Consider the following 20,523-nt stretch of genomic DNA (forward strand, 5'->3'; position numbering starts at 1 on the left):
TGAAAATGTTAATTCGTAGTTGGATTTTAATCAATATTGTTCCTTGTGAAATAAAGTTTACTGTGGAATGATGTTGAATTATTGTTCCTTAAACTGCTAGAATCAGAAGAGCAGTGGGATTTCTTATGGGAAGTTATAAGCCACCTGTTTCCTCCTCATGTTGGCAGGTTTTTTTTAAGGAGCAATCCTTCAAGATATTTGTGCTGCAGCATGCATTTGCTGAAGGTATAAAAGGAATGGAGGAATGCCCCTGTGAGGAAGGATTGTACGATTTGGGGCTGTTTCGAGAAAATGCGAGAAAGATAGACGTTTATAAAATCATGCATGGCATGGGGATAGTGGATAGAGAAAAGTTTTCCTAGTCTCTGGCCCTTACAGTACCATCTTCCAGATTGTGCTAGGCCTAATGTGGGGTGGAGCGTTTCCATCCTTGGTTTGCAATTCTTTCCTAGGCACCTGAGATCACATTTCCCCGTGCTTTATAGCAAGCAAGACAACTGGGAAAGCATCTCAGACCACCAGACCTGCAACTGAAATCTAGGTGACTTAATCCCTGCCTTCCTCCTGCTTTCCTAACCTATCATTCAACCAAACCAGAAGGAACCTTCATGGCAAACGTCCAGTGTTCCCGTCTAAAATAAGGGGAGAATGACCTTCTGTAATGGAGAGAAGAGAGTGGTGTAGCTCAGTGTTAGAATGCATACAGAAGTTACCAGGTTCAATTCCTAGTTTTCCCAGGTAGGGCTAGGAGAATCTCCTCTGGATATCCTGGAGAGCTGCTGCCAGTCCTGTGCTACATGGATGTAACGGTCTGATGTTGTATAAGGCAGCTTCCTGTGATCCTTTGAGTGACATGTGTATAGAAACATCTTGTCATATGCCCAGCACATTATTCTAACACCTTCTCGCATTCTACATAGTGCCCATATTTCCCTAAAAATAAAATATTGTGACTTGAGTTCTGGCAAAATGTTGATGTAAACTGCCCTGATGCAATGCAAACTGCATTTAAACACACATGTCCTAAAAAGTCGCTGAGGCACACTGATACAAAGGAAAAACATATTTTAGAAACATACATGCCTTCTAACATGTCAATTACCTTTTGTTCACAGTGACAAGCTAAATGAATTGAGAAGACAAAAAGAGAAATTGGAAGAAAAGATTATGGATCAGTATAAGTTTTATGAACCATCTCCTCCAAGAAGGTAATGCATGACCACATATTTCTCTCCCTCTTTCTTTGCCAGAAATGTGCCAGTGTATGTTAGTTAAAGAAATAAACTAATTGTTTTATAATATTTGCAAGAATTTGTTCTAAATATAGCATTCTTCATTTCTCCAAAAGGAGAGGTAATTGGATTACTCTGAAAATGAGGAAACTGATAAAATCAAAGAAGGATATTAACCGAGAACGCCTCAAGTCTCTAACTCTGACACCAACCCGCTCAGAATCTAGTGAAGGATTTCTTCAGCTGCCACACCAGGACAGTCAAGATAGTTCCTCAGTGGGCTCAAATTCCCTGGAAGATGGTCAGACCGTGGGGGCTAAGAAAAGCAGCAGTGAGTAAATTGCTTAATTTTTGTAAGGGGTAGTGTGTCATGCAGTACTTCCTGATGCGGTGAAAAGGTTCAAAATACCCTTGGAGGAAGTTTGCTTAAAAGTATTTTGCTCATGTTCCTGTAGGCTCAAGGATGGAGAATCAAGCTCTACAGCAGAGGAATGCTCTTTAAAGTTTTTTAGGGGTGCAATATTTACTGACAGTGAAAAATTTGGTCTGAGCTGACTGTAGAGGTGAAATTGGCACCCCTTCTTTACCCATAACCATTGCTCTTTTCTGTACTGTTTCTTTTCATCCACTTATTACGTTTCTACTCTTGGCGTGTGAAGAGTTCCCTGTAACATGCTTCCTTATCAGCATCTTCATACTGCTGATGAATTGGTTGTGTGTTTCTGCATGTCTATGGGCATACTGCATGGAAGGGGGACTGTGCTGTATCGATCTGCCTTGCAAAGCTTCAGTGTCATGCATAGCTCTGGTCAGCAGGTTCTTGAGAGTAGCTGCATCCATTATATATACTCTAGAAGCAAGAGGTCCAGCTGTGTAATAGCTCTTCTTCCACTCCTTTTAACCCGTACCTTTACATCACATTCTGCTTTCAATTCACTGGTATGCCAGGCTGTGCTGACACAGGGTGTGTGACACTATATCGTTAACAGCATTTCATTGTACCAACATTGCTTTGGAATAGAATTTTGAACCTTAAGTAATCATATTATTGTTTTTGAGCGCCATATCAAAGCAAATATTTACAGTGGAATTCAACATGGAATTCAGCATAGCATCAAGTGAGATATTTATGTCCACTTGTACTAGAAGCACTGCATGCCCCCTAAACCTGTTCTGGGGGAATCTTGAAAATAAGATCTGTTAGAACAATAAGACCGAGTGGCAGACACGGTGTTGTTTTTTAAATGAATGTCTTTGATGTTTTTACATGGTATCAAAATGTGTGTAAACATTCTTCCGTTTGATCAGGCTGGAAAAGAATCAAACCCCAAATGATGCGTGCTTTGATTATATAGATTTCTGTACAAACATTAGAAATAACGTTCTGCTTCATAGTATGTTTAACTCTTTAGTTGAGTAATTGTTTTTACAGTTTTTATTCATTACTGATCTACTAATGATTGAAGATTACATTTGCTGTGCGAACTAAAAGAGGAGAGAAACTGCGGTAATTCTGTGGAAGAGAAGACTTTGACCAGCCTTTGTACTAGCCTAGCGTTTTACATCTTAATTTAGGTCCCATATTAGTTGAGTAGTTGCCTGTCATGATATCTGGTCCACAATTGCTGTCCTCCTAACTACAAAGATTTTTACTTTCACAATCTAGAAGATTGTTTGCTCTTAGTGATCTAGAGTAATCAGCATGTGTTGTTCAATTGCTGCACAGATAATTTCCATTCTGATGGGGATACTTTTAAACATTGCAGCAAATGTCAGGTATATTTGGAGGAGAAAGTGTGGCGATTCCCCCCCCCCCCCGCCCACCATTAGCATTATCAGGTAGGAAGGCTAGTTAGGTCTGAAGAATTGCTAAGCATTGAAGAATTGCTAAATAGTCTTTAAAAGTATTCCTTAAATTATTCCTTTCAAAAGGTTTGTGATCGGCAGGGAATCTTTTTTCTGTCATGAGATAAATCCCCTTGGGAAATCCACTGGGAGCTACATTTCTTTTTCCCAGATCATCTTCAGTTAATCAGTTTATTCCTCCAAATTTGTATCCTGATGCTCAGTAAATGTGCAGTCATTACGAAAAAATTTCATTGCTCCACCTCCCTCTTGCACTGGGATCAGTTATGTTCCAGAGATAAAGTAGAATTTCTATTTAAGACCATGGACCCACATGGACCCACATACTATTATATAACTGATTTGTGGGTTGCAGTTTATGTGTGTGTTCAGTATATTTTCACTGGTAATTATTAGGTAGCGACTGAACTAGAAAATATGTCCAAAATTATTTGTATTTTTCTTTATGATGTGTTACTTGTATCTGATCAGCACATAACTTACTTACATTTCCTCACACAGAGAAACCTATCTGATCATTTGTATTTGTGGACCATTTCTTCAGCATCAGTTTCCATAGAATTTTGTTATGAATAAGAAATATATCATTTGCATATTTTGTGAAAATGTAGGTAATACATTTACATCCAATGGTTTGGGTGCCAGCGACATATTTGCTACAAGATCATGCCTTTACCTTGAGTTAGACCCTTTTCTCTTTAGAAGATATTGTGAAAGCACTCCTGCCAAGGGGAATCAGAGCTGTCCACTCATGATGGCTGTCAGCAGTAGCTAATCTATGTGTGGGAGTTACTTCCGTGATGAAGGGACAGGATATCAAAACTGAAGGAGTATTCAATAGATATGAATTTATTTTGACTTGCCCAATATATTTTTTTCTATGTGCTTTTTGCAGTCTTTCTCTTCCCACAATTCTCTTGCAACTTTTTTCAGACAACTCAGATAACCTTTTTTAATCAAAATATGTATACAAATTTTAAATTCTTCTATTCCACCTCCACAGGGCGCACCATTTCAGTATGTTGCGGCAAAACCAACAGAGTGTTGTGGCACCTTTTAAAGACTCAGTGATTCATTCCACAATAAGTATTTTATTCTTTATGGTGCCACAAGTCTCTGTTTCCATTTCATTACTTTTTAGACAAAATGAAAAGGTGAGGTTTTTATCCAAAATTGTGGAGAAAGATTTGAATGTGAGAAAAGTTAACCTTCCATAGTAACACACTTTGATTTGATATTTTACTCTTGTAAATGATACTTTACTACACATTTCAGGGGAAGCATGGAATATCCATCACATGTTTGTTTCCCTTTATACTGCTGATCCCTGCTGGGCTGATACTTAACTCCTCTTCAGCCAGCCAGTTTATTGCTTCTAGGTCTAGGACATCTTTGAATGCTTCTATTATCACCGCTCCCAGCCAGTTACCAAAAGTGGGAGCAGGTTTGGCTGAAGAGGAACCAAAAGCATTTGCAGGGGGTGGGATTGGCATGCACTGGAAGGCTTAACCATATGCACATAGATTATCATATTATACAATGCATTCATGCTATCTCTGCAAAGAAGGGTTTTGGAATACATGTTTGTTGAAAACATGTATTTCCACCCGTAGTTGCTACACAAGGTGTCAACTGGTTTAGCAGAGAAGAACGCCTGTGGCATGCCTTCTAGGACACTGCACTAAGCATGCTGTGGCAATGCTCCTTCACATGTGCACAGCACGCAGATGAGGAAACAGGTCATGTGTAAGTGAAAATCCGTCTCTTCTCATTCAGCTTGTTTTACTGCAAGTAAACACCATTTATCACGGTGGAACTTATTCATGAATGAACATACATAGATAATACTGGATGACTCCTTGACTGAGATGAAGGGCTTGTATGTACACTCATGGCTTACATCTTTTGCACTGGATTAGTAATAATGCCACATTGAAATGCAAATGTTTGCTTTATTACAAGGTCTTCTTGTATAGGGTTTCAACCCTGCCACAAGCAAACATGTGAAAGCTTTCTGTAACATGCAATTTAAAATTCTCACTGCAGTTAATACATGTTTGCTTTTTAATGTTCCCGCACTGTCACTGTTCTGTTTGTTTCTTTGTTCTGTCATTTTTCTGTTTGGTGCCTCCCCCCACTTCACACCCCGTAGCAGTATGGTATGTCATTTAACCAATAATTCTTAATTAAAGCGGTAATCAGTCAGAATATTACAGTATTCTGCACTCCATTCCAATAATTTCTTGATCATATGTTCAGATGGTGTGTAAAAGGAGGTAAAGGTTAGATACTGCTGTTCTTGGAAGTTAAATCAACTAAGATGAGTTCACATTAATACAATTTAAAACAAGTCATTAATGTGAAAAATACAATGACTGCTTGGTCAGCAAGAAATGAAAGTAGTGCTTATTGAAAGATACTTTGATAAACCAAGTGAACTTTTTTTTTTCCAGTATACCTTTCCATCTCAGGAAACCTGCTTGCTGGTTTTTGACTCCTTGCCCATAATTTTTGTGCCTGGGTTTGGCTTCTTTTTATATCTTTTTTTTGCTTGGTTTTTAAGACATCCAATAGTTGTGAACTGTGAAAGTTCCTTATATTCCTCAGGCATGGTTTCCAGCGTTTCCTTGGATAGTTCCACAGTGAAGGCTTCATATCCATTGCCATTCAGCAACATGAGATTAATAGCTTTTAGTAAATAAAGTGCACCTAGCGGAAACTCAAGCATTCATTTCTGTCCTTAGTTTCAACATTTAACTTCCATCTGTTCTTCTCCCCTTTTTCTTTCATCTTCCCGTTTCCGTTTTTCCTTATGCTATGACATAAAAGTGGTTGCACTGAAAAGACTGCCCTTTTTGAGGAACAGACCGAAGGAAAAAGACAAAATGAAGGCCTTCTACCGTCGCTCCATGTGTAAGACTTTATGACAGTTCAGCTTCTTTTTAAATGGCTACACTGGCTTCTATTACTACTTTCACTAACCTTTCCGTGGACTGCGCTGTTTTTCCTATTTTGCAAAGTGCAGGTCCTGCTATAATACAAGGAGCTGAAGCAATGTTTCTAAACACCTTGGCACTCACTATACATAACTCTTGGGGTGTATAAAAATGTATATGTATTCATATAATAATAATAATAATAATATAATTTATTATTTATACCCCGCCCATCTGGCTGGGTTTCCCCAACCACTCTGGGCGGCTTCCAAAAGAATATTAAAATACTGTGATACATCAAACATTAAAAGCTTCCCTAAACAGGACTGCCTTCAGATGTCTTCTAAAAGTCTGGAGTTGTTGTTCTCTTTGACTTCTGGTGGGAGGGCATTCCACAGGGAGGGTGCCACTACCAAGAAGGCCCTCTGCCTGGTTCCCTGTAACTTGGCTTATCGCAGTGAGGGAACCGCCAGAAGGCCCTTGGTGCTGTACCTCAGTGTCCGGGTAGAACGATGGGGGTGGAGACACTCCTTCAGGTATACTGGACCGAGGCTGTTTAGGGCTTTAAAGGTCAGCACCAACACTTTGAATTGTGCTTGGAAATGTACTGGGAGCCAATGTAGGTCTTTCAAGAGCGGTGTTATATGGTCTCGGCAGCCGCTCCCAGTCACCAGTCTGGCTGCTGCGTTCTGGATTAGTTGTAGTTTCCGGGTCACCTTCAAAGGTAGCCCCACTGCATTGCAGTAGTCCAAGCGGGAGATAACCAGAGCATGCACCACTCTGGCGAGGCAGTCCGCAGGCAGATAGGGTCTCAGCCTGCATACCAGATGGAGCTGGTACACAGCTGCCCTGGACACAGATTTAACCTGTGCCTCCATGGACAGCTGTGAGTCCAAAATGACTCCCAGGCTGCGCACCTGGTCCTTCAGGGGCACAGTTACCCCATTCAGGACCAGGGAATATGCATACATCTATCTACACACACAATGAACACACATTTATAGGTTCAAGTTCTGGGAATTATATGCACATATATATGTTATGTGTGTGTATTTATAAAGATATAGTGCACTCAATGCATTTGCACATTTTGAATTCCACTCCTAGTAATCAGTTTTATAAACACCTCAGTACAAATCTAGAAAATCATTTGCTTACAAAATAAATAAACGGTGACCTGTTATTCCTTAGAAATGTTTTACCATTCTTAGTTGAAGGAGTGGGGTGGGGAAATCAGGTATTCTTTGTCATTTCTTCAGTGAAATGCTCTTGGGAAAGTTGGGAGAGGACACATTTATTTTAAACACTTTCCTCTATTGTCATGCAATAAATATTATTCCTGCAAAAACCTGCACTGAAGGACCCCTTATCATTGCCAACACTGACTTTGTATTAGCACTTCTGCTCATCTTTCCCTGTTCATTCCATTTTTCATTGCGAAACATATCAGAGCTTCTAACATATATTTATTTATTGTATAGCACTCCAGCACAAGCATGGCGGTTGTAGCTAATAAAAAGCAATAAAATCATCTGTACAAGGAGGCTTTGGCTTTTTAACACTTTTCATTCATTCAGCCAATTGCATGTTTTAACATGTAGAAACTTGTGGACTGTAGCTTTCAGTATGCCTTGATGCTTAGGTAAATGAAGCATTTTACAGTACAAAATAAAACTTTTAAAAAACATTGAACCATGCTGATTCATTTGCTTTCATTTGCATCCCAGCCATGAATGACCTGGTGCAGTCCATGGTCCTAGCAGGAGGACAATGGACAGGTAGTTCTGAGCATCTGGAGGGTCCTGATGATATATCTACGGGTAAAAGGAGAAAAGAATTGGGATCTATGGCCTTCTCTACTACATCCATCAACTTTGCAACTGTCAACTCTGCTGCAGGCTTGAGATCCAAGCAGTTGCTTAATAATAAAGGTATAGGTAGAACCTTTTCACGCTGTGGTGTGGTTGTGTTGGTAACCGTAGCGTTATTGGAAACTGTTTGTGCTCCATATTTCACATTCTTTTCCAGCAAATAACTGGAATATTTGATTTGCAGACTTGTGGAATATTAGGATGGGGAAACTAGTTGTATTTGTAAACTTTTGTGGGGATCAATGAGCCATAAAAAATTTCTTGTGTTTTAGAGATGATAAATTCAAAGGTCTGTTTTTGCAACAAAATTGTGCTTGTTTCCCCTTTAGATGCTACATCTTTTGAAGATGTAAGTCCACAAGGAATTAGTGATGATTCTAGTACAGGATCAAGAATTCATGGTAAGATTTGTGCTTTAAAGGAGTAGCAGACCTACTACGGAAATGCTAGTAAAGTTTATCCAGAAATAGAAAATGACCTGCGTTGCAAGTGTGCATGTTTGTACTCTTTCCTTACATCTCATCTCATCTAATTGTATGGGAACTTTTCCATTTCTTTCACTCTGATTTCACTCTTAAACAGAACAAACCTATTCAGTATGAAGTGCACCTGAACAGGACCCAAATTTCTCTCCTCTCCATCAGTCCTGAGTTCAATTGTGAGAACTTTCAGCTTATGAAATCTTCTTTTCAAAATTCATCTTATTAATAAATGTATTTTTCCTCTATCAAATTTTGGCATAGTTGTAAAATACTTCCGTTAAATTTGAATCACAGTAGTGCAGTTTCTAAAACCCTTTAACACTGCTTCTGCGCCTGCTTTGGTTAGGAGTAAAGAACATTCCTGAGCAGATGTTCTTTCTCTTCCTGTCGGTGACATTTCTGTAATGTGCAGAGTTCCGTGTCAAAATCTTTTGTAAGTGCCTTAACCGCAACCAGATTTCTGCATGTTGGTGCCATTTTTCTTTAAAACCTTGGTTATTCCCATCAATAAACCTGATACAATTCAAAACATGTATTTTGTTTCTCTGTTCCTTCTTTTGCTAACCTGCTCGCTTGTCTAGTGTACTTTCCTAAAGTGCTGACTTGGGCTGCCTGGGGACACCATCTTTTCCCACCTGCGAAAATCCACACTTTGACAGTGGACATGTTCAGCTTGTGCGATATCAGTAGTGCATGATTTCCTGCCTCAGAGCATTCTGTGATCAGAATGTACTAGGCACAGTGTCATCTGCTATGGTATGTGCTTCATGCAATCTACTGGTTTTTTTCCATTTAGCTTCCAGACCAGCCAGCCTTGATAGTGGCAGAACATCCACTAGCAATAGCAATAATAATGCCTCACTCCATGAAGTCAAAGGTATGCTTCCAGGCAAATTGACACATCTGCTTCATTCCTCACATTTCCAGGGCAGGGAGGGAGAGAATTCAGGGCATGTTTTCCTTTCCTTTCATCATTTCATTCCTTTTTAGATGAAGCTCTGGAATAAGGTGGGTCACATGTCTGATGTAGGAAAAGTAAATTAATGCAGGACGTTGCAGATATTCATCCACCCATGTAGTGTAGTAGTGTATTCAGATACATGGCAATGCCTTGCAGCTCACATAAAACAAAATATGAATAATGCTTTCAAATCCTTTTTAGCCTGCAAACAAATGTCATATTAAGACAGAAAAACAACATTTCTAATATAACAGCAAATTACATTCTGGGCAGAAGACACATAGGCCATTTTTACTAACCATGTTGTAGTAAACTCATTGCCAGGCAAATGTCTTGGAATAAGACCTCTTGAATCAGATGTGAATCTGTATTCTTTGGTTTTCTTCAAATGAAAGTGCCACTTGCCTACAAATTAAGAATAAATACATGGATAGTTCTAGAGAGGAATTAATGCTGTTGTGTTGCAAATGAGTAGAACCAAAGGGACAAATGATAACACTCAGCTTTTTCTGGTCATCTGCTTTGAGATACACCTGACAGGATGGTCTGTTTCCTCTTCTGTTGTAAAACAGTTGTATGCAAGGCAAAACTGGAAGATTTCTAGCAGTCACTGCCTTATAAGGGATTATTTAAACTTCATTTAATTCATTTCACTGTATTTCTAGATAGTATCTGCTCAGTGGAAAATATGGATAGGTCTTCTAAAATGTTTGTGATTTTCCAGTATAAACAATTCCTTGCAGTAGTGCATGATGTAGTTCAGTAGCATTGATAGTGTATGCTGCTTGTTTTTCTTCAAAATAATAATAATTCAAAATAACACAAAGGGCAGCTTCCAGTTGGTTGATTTGTATCTGTTTAAGGAAACAATGTGAACTGGCATTTCTTCAACCTTTACTCCGTGCAAAATGGGATGTTTCTGCTCCAAGTCATGACAAACTGATACAGGCATTTGACGGAATGCATTTTTAAGAAACCTTTCTCGAAGAATATTTCTTGATCAATCTGAAAATAAATTATTTGCATTCCATCTTTTATATTTTTACCTTTTGCCATATGTCATAAATAGTAGCGGATGTCAACTTTGTTGCTGAACTGGGTCATATTTAATGTCTGGGATCTCATTTTGTTGAGAAAGATTAAACATTCAAAGTTATTTGGTGGTGGTGTTTAATTGGAAACATGTCATGTCACATTGAAGAACCTTACTAGGTAAGGCAAGGGAACTAACTTTTATTTCTCATATGGCTTCCCCATAGGTTTTTTAGTACCTTATGACAAATGCTTCTTCAATGTGACAAAGGAAAAACATCCAATAATGCATTGTTAATGTTTAAAAATAATATAGCGTGCATAATAAAGATGACAATACTGTTTATCCCTAAAGCAGGCACAGTTACTAACCAAAGCAGGCCACAAAGCCACAGCAGTGGAGAATTTAGCCTGCTTCATGAGCATGACGCATGGTCCAGCAGCAGCAGCAGTCCCATCCAGTATTTGAAAAGCCATGCCAGGTCTAGCCCCATGCTCCATCCTAAAATGTCAGAAACAATGGATAGACAAGGAACGCACAGAATTAAAACGGACTCCCCTGGAAGTGAAGTGGTTACTCTGCAGCAGTTCTTGGAAGAAAGTAATAAAGGTACTTCGGCTGAGGTACGTTGAAAAGCTACTTAATTTCACTTGGCAAAACATAAAGCTGCAAAACTTAGTGCACTTTTTAGGTTGCACAAGAAAATCTGGTGGTGACTTTACATTTGTAAAGGCCAGAATTCAGAATTAAGTTGGTTGGGAAAATTAATTGACACATAGGGCAGGAATTTAAGTAACATTATGAGACAGGGAAAGAGAAAACGAACCTTTTCTGAGAGAAGAGCAAATCTCCTGTAGAGCAGTCTTTCAGGAATGAATGAGCTAATTTATAAATATAAATTAATTTTTCTTAGGCAGAGTGTGGGTGCTCATTCTCTGAACCAAAACTATAAGGTGTGAGTCGTTGTTGTTTTTGTTTAGTCGTTTAGTCATGTCCCCCTCTTCGTGACCCCAATAGTGAGTCAATAGTACTACACAAAAGGCCTACACAAAATTGTTGTCAGGTCTGCTGCAGTCTGTGATCCAAAGAGCAATGGGGTGGGTATTTGCAAGCTCTAAAGAATTTTTCCAACACCCATGGCAGATTACATTTATCTTCAGACAGTACCATAGCCAAAGCAACTCAAAAGTTACACTTTTAATCTCGACTTTTCTGCATTGCTTGTGAAATGCTTTGGACTGTGTCTTAACCACGTGCTTTGCACTGAAGAGATAAAGACTAATTGAAGAGCTATCTGACTATAGCATTTTCACCTACCCACCCCAAAATCTCCAGTGTGTATTTGCCATCATGATTGAACTGTGTCTTCCAGCCCATTCTATTTCTGTATCAAGGAAACAAGTGGCTGTATGCTGATGCCAAGTTCTAAAGCATTAAAATAACCTTGGAATAAAATGATGTACTTAATTTAAATAATAATGTGATTTCGGTGTTTATTTTTTAAATTGGAATAATTTAATTCTTGTCTGTCCGGTCTCACATATAATAGCCTTTTCAAAGATAGATAATATGGGTATACAATCAATTTATTACCTTTTCCACTGTTTTGAAACAGACCCACTCATTTTCTCAGCTATTTATTAATAACAGTATAAACTTTTTGCCTGGCGACTGCTCAAATGCCACAATCCGTCTGAAATAAGGTGCATTTGTGTTTAGGTGATTGGTTCTTAAATGAGCCTTAAAAAGGAAAGGCGGTCTTGTTCTTTTCTTATATCTTGGATATTTTCCAAGGACTCCAACTGGCAATTCCAAATCCGGAAGTCCACACAATGATTTCAGGCTTAGGCACTCCTGTACATGATGTTCAGATTGCTAAGGAAGTTGTTTAAACAGTCAGTGAGAAAGTTATGGGATAGATCTGAAAGTGAAATGGCCATCATTGGTTGAGCCTTTTGATGTTGGAGGAGAAGGGATATTTGCGTAAATGTTAAAATAAATGGAAATATTCACAGAAATCAAAATGTCAAGGTAGGAATGTTTATTTTCAGTACGTTTATGCATTTAAAATTGAAAAAAGAAATTGTGGCTTTTCTATTATTAAGTAAAACTACTAAACCTGGGTGATACCATATGTATCAAGGATTTCCATTATTTTGAACTGCATCATGGTTATGCATGTTTGTGCTGTCGAAGTATGAAACACTCTCTTGCAGAAACATTAAGAAACAAAGCAGCAGATAATGAATTAACTTATTTGGATATCTTTTGCAGCTCAAGTCCTCAAGCCAAGATAATCTTTTGGATGAAGTGATGAAATTTTTTTCTGAAAATGCTGAATTAGTCGGAAGAGATAAATTAAGAAAACAGTCATCAGGCAGCGGTGGTATTGCCAGATCACAGAGTGTGAAAACCACAATGGAGTTCTCCGATGGAAAGTCAGCTAAACAAGGACACCTTACAAGGCCCAGCTCGCGTAGAATGGAAGATGCCAACTTTGCAAACTCTTCAAAAACGCTTACAGCAGGCACTAAAGGAAGGGCCAGGTCTGTTAAAGAAAGTGTACAATCACAACGACAATCAAAAGATTGTAATCCTTATGCTACTTTACCTCGTGCAAGCAGTGTGATTTCGACTGCAGAAGGAACGACTCGGAGGACAAGCATCCATGATTTTTTGTCTAAGGACACTAGGCAGCCAGTATCAATTGATCCAACTCCACCTACAGGTGACAGAAGCGTCCCATCAGCTTCTAGTGAGTACAATCCCCAACAACACTCCTCTGTTTTTCATTATCCCCCTTTTCCTTCAGTTACCTCGTCAGAAAATGACTTGGGTAGGATAGCTACGCTAGATAATTCTACATGTAAATCAGAAAAGGCTAGGAGTTCAAGAGCAGACAAGACAAATTCTATTACTAAAACATTTTCTTGTAGTAATGTGTACAATGAGAAAATGGGCACATCAACAAGCATTATAGGTAAGTTGTCTGCAGTCCGTTTGTCCAGGCCATTTTTGGCCCTCAACACCGAATTAGTCAGCAATGTTAGTGGACTGCCCCAAATGCCTGTATCAAAGACAACTGATAAGACATTTGATTCATCTGTGAAATCTCCACAGAATGATCACAAACTACCTTCTGAGAATCAGAAATCATCTGATGGCAGAAATGTAGAGATGAGTCAGAATAGTGGTGAATCTACACCACTTACCCATTCAAATGCTAGTGATAGTAAAATACCATCACCCGTTTCTGAAGATACTCAGACTGTTTGGTATGAATATGGTTGTGTATGATAAACATATATAATATTAAGTAAATCTCTGCTACACATTGTGGATGTTCTTGTTAATGTTAATAGATTTAGACTATATTTAATTTTACTAGCCATGATAGTAACTAGGTGTACATAGTTTTTCTCAAAATGGAGATGGAGAATTCACCTTTACCCCCTTAGCATGTGAATGAATGTACAATTGTAACCATGCCAAAGCTTGCATGAAACATTAACTGCACTGTATAATTTCTGCATGCCTTTTAAAAGCCTTAATAATAAAAGCTAACTGTATTTTATTTTCTATTTGTTATAAATATTTTATTTTCTATACATTACTGGATGCATGCTAACCAGTTGCATGGTGCTGTGCCAGAAACAGCACAAAAAAACAGGTAACTTTCAGCAACAGTACATTCAGTTTTTCTTCCTTTCAGAGTCCACTTTATCATGTAGATTATACATTTTGGACTCAATTCAACTAAAGCTGCTTGTGACTGATATAAAATTAATGGAACCAACTCGGCTGTAACTGACTCAAGTCTCATTGCCTAGTGGCTTACAGATCAGTTACATGCATGTTTACTTGGAAGTAAGCCTCACTTTTGACTTACTTCCTAGTAGGTGTGTTTGGAATTAAATCTTAGCTTTGACAAGCTTTAGCTGGATTGGGGCCTTTTTGTATCAGTGTCCTTTCCCTGTTTTGCTGGTGAAAAACTGCAGGAGGCCCCTCTGCACCTCTAGCTTTTTACTTTGGACGTATACAAATTCTACTTAATAAATGAGCCATTCTCAAAATAGTGACTATAGTTTGCACACTGAATGTGTACTACCATTCATGCTGATAAAACATCAAGGTTTGGAATCCTAAACAGTGGGCCTTTTCTGTTTAATGATACATAACTAAATGTAGTTTCGTTGGAAAAGTTGACCCTCTTCATCTTTCCCTTTTATGTGCTTTTCCCGTCCCATGCTTGATGTATTTACATGGTCATGGTGTTGTCTCGTCGATAGAGCTTTATCTGAATCTTTATTATATAGCTTTTAATGGATTTTTACAGTGTATTAAAATAAAAAATAAACTGGTATTACGGTATTCTTATTTTCTGTTCAGGGATGTGATAGTGAATTAGAAAATGATGCACAAAATGTTTTTTTTAAATTGGCCTGATGGTCCAAAATGCTGCTTTAGACATGTCCAAGGTCTTGGGTTGACAGCTTTCTTTGAGAAAGTAGAATTCCATGCCATATTAAAAGTTGGGTTTAAAGAACTCTGATTTTATTTTATTTTTCCTTCTTTTTTGCCCTTAGCCAAGATGCTTCATTTTCTAAAATAGTAAACAGTACAGCCTGTGGTTCAGGGAGCTTCTGGGTTCTCCAGGTAGGGTGGGAAACAACTCCCATGTGAAATCTTGGAGAACTGCTGTATCAGTACAGGCAGCAATGAGCTAGGTGGATCATTGGACTGGCTTTGGTCAAGACAGCTTCCTATATTGATTAACTATTCAAGAAATAAAAGCTTAAAGACATTTTGGACTACAGAACAACTTGAGAGTCTAGTGACCAGAACATGGTGCATCTAAACCAATTTTCGTAGTTGCAATAAACCCTAATGCAACATGAGCTTGTTTGAAAGCAAAGAGTTATTGTGGGTTAAATTCCAAAATCGTTCAGTGAATAAGAATCCACAGGTACTTCAGGTAAAAGCATGGGCTACTTTCAGCATGCTTTAAGCTTGGGCACAACTATTTGGAATTTCTTCTTCTTTGAACAGCAGGAACACCCCTGTGCCACATCACACTATCCATCTCTAAGAGTTCCCTCACCTTCAGTAGTGATTTGCCATGGGATGTGGTGGACCGTTGTTCATGAAAATAAGCACGAAGCCCCTTTGCATGCACAAAACTTAGTTTTATAGTTCTTTGGATCCTCAATATGCATCTGTTTCTTTTTAGGAAAGTAGAAGTTATTAGCTGCTGGGTGACCTTGGGCCAGTCACACTTCTTTGAAGTCTCTCAGCCCCACTCACCACACAGAGTGTTTGTTGTGAGGGAGGAAGGGAAAGGAGAATGTTAGCCGCTTTGAGACTCCTGAAGGGGAGCGAAAGGCGGGATATCAAATCCAAACTCTTCTTATAATAAGTGAGTTGTTTAAAAGTTGCATTAGGAAAAATAAATTTCTGGGAAAATGAAAAATGCCTTTCCTGATTTTGATTGGCAGCCTATTTGGAGACTGAAGATTGCTGCTTTACTCTCAGGAGCAGCAAAATCAGAATGCTACAGGAAAAACTCACTAACCGTGTTTTTCGCTCTATAAGACGCACCCAACCATAAGACGCACCTAGTTTTTAAGGAGGAAAACAAGGAACAAGAAAGCAATGCAAACCTCTTGAGCGAAGACGGAGCGCTACTCCCTCTTCGCTCAGGAGGCTTTGCCAGGCTATCTCTGAAGCCAGGAGAGCAAGAGGGATCGGTGCACACCAATCCCTCTTGCTCTTCTGGTTTCAGCGATAGCTGCGCAGCCTGCATTCGCTCCATAAGACGCACATACATTTCCCCTTTTTAGGAGGGGAAAAGTGTGTCTTATAGAGCGAAAAATACGGTAGTTCTCAGCTATCTGGCCACCTCCAGGGACCAAAGGACTTGCTTTTTTTTGTCCCCATCTTAAAAAGACAAGAGGAACAAATGACTAAATTACACCTTTAAACTGAAGTATTTTATGCAAACTAATTTAATTCCATTTTGTCTTAATTATTTACATTTGTGACACATGAAGAATTCAGTGATGTTTGAGAAAAAGCCAGGAAAAAAAGTCCTTCACAGATATAAAACTTTTCTAAAAAATCTTGTCACAACTGACAAAATGTCCTGTAAATGCTGGCTGATAACTTCTTGCTTCTTCTTTTGTGGTCTCTGTGCAGTCCCACATATAGGGTCTGTGCCATTAAGTGTGAATTCACTACCAATTAGGGCTAGCCGATAAATGTTTTGGTCAGAAACCAGCCCATTGCCCTGACGGTGTAGAATTCAAGGGGCTTGGCCCCTCTCCGCTCAGTATCTTCCTGACTACTCCAGCACTGGTATCTGTAAGAATTTGTTTTGCTTTTCCCGCCTGAGGAAAGTATGAACTAAACCTGCCTTCTGTTTTTTTCTTTAATTCTATATTCAGCTCTTTTCTTCAGTGCTGTTCTTTCTGTCTTCAATTTTGCATTTGATGTGGTTTTGTTTATATGCCTCTATGGGTGCTTTCACTGCTTCCAAGCAGATGCTTATAGTGCAGAGGGCAACTTTTCTGATTTTTTTGGGGTAGCAGTAGGTCATCCCCAACCCTTTAGTATTAGGCAGAACCTCTGTCTTGGCGAGGTTCCCTTGGTAGCACTCCACCAGGCAGGCGTGTCAAAATCACTCGTCCCAGCTCTGAGCAACATTGTGAGGACAGGCTGTATTGGCAACACAATCTGATGTCTAAACCCACACAGACAACATGACACTGTTCTGTCCATAGTGTTACTGATGGTCAAGTCTGATCTTGCAGGCCAGGGAGCAGTTACTAGCATTGAGCTTCTGTCACCTAACTTAACTGTGACATCATTCTCCTTTTATAAGTGGACCCACTTTGTTTGATGGGACTTACTTCCTAGTAGGTGTGTTTGGAATTGAATGAGTGACAAAGGAATTACTGTATTTTTCACTCTATAAGACGCACCAGACCACAAGACGCACCTAGTTTTTGGAGGAGGAAAACAAGAAAAAAAATATTCTGAATCTCAGAAGCCAGAACAGCAAGAGGGATCGCTGCGCAGTGAAAGCAGCAATCCCTCTTGCTGTTCTGGCTTCTGGGATAGCTGCACAGCCTGCATTTGCTCCATAAGACACACACACATTTTCCCTTACTTTTTAGGAGGGAAAAAGTGAGCAAAAAATACGGTATATAGTTGATTTTGTACACGGGCCTTTCAGTGCACTTTTTTAAAAAATTGCATGAATTGACCCTAAGTAAAAGAATTAAATACAAGTCCAGCATCCCAAGAAAAGCATGAGGCACTTGATTAATTGTTTTGTGAATTGGGACAGTTGTTTTGCTTGCAAGGAAAGGCTTGCTTGAAGACTTACTTTTCTAAGCAAAGAGCTAATTTCAGATAATTTGATTTTGCATGTTCCATTTTATTGCATGCAAGGATAATTTGCTGCTTTACAGACTTTGTTGGTACGATGCATAAATCAAATGCACATGTTTTGCTGCACAGTTCCTTAAATGTTCTGTTATTGTAGTCTATTGACAGAATAAAGTTGTAGCACCTCCAGTTGTGTTCCTACCTTCCCTTTTTGTTCCTCTCCATTTTTGTGAACTTTTGGTCAGTAGTACCTAACAGTATATGTTGCAACATCAGGTAATTTCCTCCCTTGCTGAACAAGTAACACAAAATGCTTTTCTTCTGCAGATGTGGAAGCTAACCCAGAAAACAGAAATTCAAAAAGCAGGTCTAGGGAGCAACAAAGCTCCTAATTCTATTACCCCCACTACATGAGATGTGGGCCAAGTGGTGAGTTTTCTGCCCAACATGTAAATGAGATTGCTTTCATTTACAGAGGAGTAAAAAACTAACATTTATAAATGAAAACAAGCGCAATTTGCATTAACAGTTGTCCGTACCGCTTGCATTAAATGGCTCACTATCTTGCTTACTGTATTCAAGCTAAGCCAGCATGTGACACTTATTTATCTACCCAGGCATGGAGTGTCCAGTCTTCTAAATCCACCTTGCTTTTCTCATATATGTCTCCAATAATAAATCACAGTGTATAGTAGCAAGTCACTATCCAAAAAATGACAATGCGTTGTTCATTTGGGGACTCCTGTGCAATCCTGTGCCAGTGTAACCTTTATGTTAACTGCCTCTGAAGAGCCAGCTGTATTATACTGCTCATTTTTATACTGGTCATTTTCTCAAGCATATCCATTTTGAGGCTACAATAATACCCATTTTAGAACGTGATATATGATCAGAGCCATGCAGACTCCATAGAAACAGATTTTTAAAAAAAAAAATTACACCCAGAAACAGTTTAAGTTTTGTGGTTCTGGATTCTGCGAATTAAATAAATTAAGCGCAGTGCTTCTTATTTTATTTAACTGTCATTTTTACTATTTTGCTTGATTTATTTCAGTTATGTTGAGGGCACAGAAGTATCCCAGGCCCTTTGTGTACATTGGGAATGCTGTTCAGCCCCCCACCCCTCCAGTTCCAGAAAAACTTGTTTTCAAGCATATCTTTGCAGTCCTAAGGACTTGAAACCCTATCTTTAAAAAAACAGCCATGAATTATTATCAAACTTGAGTTCTACCCCAAGCAGCACCACTTGTGCTTTCTTCTCTGTCAATCACAGAGACTTCCAGAGACTTCCAGATTTCCAGACTACACAGCCCTGTATAGTATGCATGTAAAAGCATAGCTACAGGAATTGAAAGGCTGCAATCCTATACACATTTACATGTAAGTCCTATTGAAAATAATGGGACTTGTTTCTGGGTAATCATGTATAGGATTCAATTATAACAGTGGTGCCCAGATGCCATTATATAATATTTTACTCTTGGCATTCTGTCTCCCTTCTTCTTAATCATTGCTTAAACCATTTCTATTGTGTCCTCCTAGTTCTTGTAGTCACTTTACTTTTTTATATCTCTTCTATATCCTTTTAAGCTTTTCTTACGTTTACTTCTCTTTCTACTTTTCACTTGAACACAGAGAGAAAAGTGTCCTTCAGTATCTCAGTGTGAAGCCTTTATTACTGAAGTAACAAGGCATCCGGCTATAGGAATCATGTTGTGTTTTTAAAAATAGTTGAAGGTTTTTACAGGCCGACATGAATCGAACAATCAAGAAATATGCATCTTCTTTCCTTGAATCAAGGAGCTGTGCTGGTGTCTCCTGCTGAATTTTTTTAAAGAAGGAATTTATTGCACATTGCACTGTTAAGATCTACTGAATAAAGGACAGCTTTAACCTCTCTAACGACCAAGGGTTGTATGGCCTCAAGATTTGCTCCAGGAACTCAATTGCTTTTTTTTCTTCATTCCTTTATGAACCCTAGTCATCAACTGCTTACTGCTTCTGCTAATAATTAGCAATATTTAGTTCTGTAAATCTGAAAGGGGAGAAGGCTGTAGTATATTGTGGAATTTGTTGTAAATACAGGTACAAAAATGAACCCCTCAAGCTTATTTTATTGGTTTGCATAATTTGCATGATGTTGCTCTTTGTAAAATGCTGGTTATTTTGGTGCAAATGGCAAGAAGAAATTGTTTAGGTACCTGAAAAATTAGCTAAACACTTTAATCCACACTCAACATGAATTTTTTTTGTTCCATGAGTTTTCAAGGCAACAAGTTATTTTGCAAAACAATACAATTGGGGTGGGGTGGGGGCAGGGAAACGATGGAATTAATATTCCTGGCACTTTCTATGTCCAATAAAACAATCTCTGTTTTCAACAAATACAAATTTTGGAACAAAACTGTCTTTAAGTTAAATATTTTGTATTTTTACTTGTGTTTTTTAATTTGTGATTTTGTTAGGTTATTATGGTTTAGGAGGAAGCTTTATGGGGGAAGACGAAGGTAAACAAGGTTCTGATAAGCATTTTGAAGCCATTCCTTTTATTAAGGCTCTTACTAATATTTCCACCTTTTTGTTCCTTATAATTGTATATGAATTAAGATTTATTAATGCTGTTGGTACTTTAAAAATATTTGTTGTATGCATTTGTCTTAAAACTCTTGCAAAGAGCACAGGAAAATAGATTTGGTTAATCCTGGGAAATGTACATGAAATTATCCTGGTTTATATTAAATTTCAAAGGTTTA

General features: G+C 38.5%; 1 protein-coding gene across 5 annotated transcripts in view; it reads left to right on the forward strand.

Annotated features, from left to right (window-relative positions):
* The window catches only part of CCDC88A (coiled-coil domain containing 88A), a 74,788-nt gene extending 54,265 nt beyond the window's left edge, over positions 1 to 20,523 (forward strand). The window contains exons 24-33 of one of the 5 annotated variants that reach the window (XM_081903591.1): positions 1,116 to 1,208; positions 1,349 to 1,563; positions 5,928 to 6,011; positions 7,762 to 7,965; positions 8,235 to 8,306; positions 9,184 to 9,264; positions 10,736 to 11,004; positions 12,656 to 13,136; positions 18,098 to 18,199; positions 19,406 to 20,523. In XM_081903591.1, coding sequence (XP_081759717.1) covers positions 1,116 to 1,208; positions 1,349 to 1,563; positions 5,928 to 6,011; positions 7,762 to 7,965; positions 8,235 to 8,306; positions 9,184 to 9,264; positions 10,736 to 11,004; positions 12,656 to 13,136; positions 18,098 to 18,162 — 1,564 coding nt within the window. In that variant the 3' untranslated portion in view covers positions 18,163 to 18,199; positions 19,406 to 20,523. Of the gene's footprint in view, positions 1 to 1,115; positions 1,209 to 1,348; positions 1,564 to 5,927; positions 6,012 to 7,761; positions 7,966 to 8,234; positions 8,307 to 8,487; positions 8,919 to 9,183; positions 9,265 to 10,735; positions 11,005 to 12,655; positions 13,956 to 14,013; positions 14,745 to 18,097; positions 18,200 to 19,405 lie in introns of those variants that run through there. The other 4 variants (XM_081903590.1, XM_081903588.1, XM_081903589.1 and 1 more) reach the window with 4 other exon arrangements.

Source organism: Podarcis melisellensis, assembly GCF_964234715.1.
Source record: "Podarcis melisellensis genome assembly, chromosome: 3".
Classification (NCBI taxonomy): domain Eukaryota; kingdom Metazoa; phylum Chordata; class Lepidosauria; order Squamata; family Lacertidae; genus Podarcis; species Podarcis melisellensis.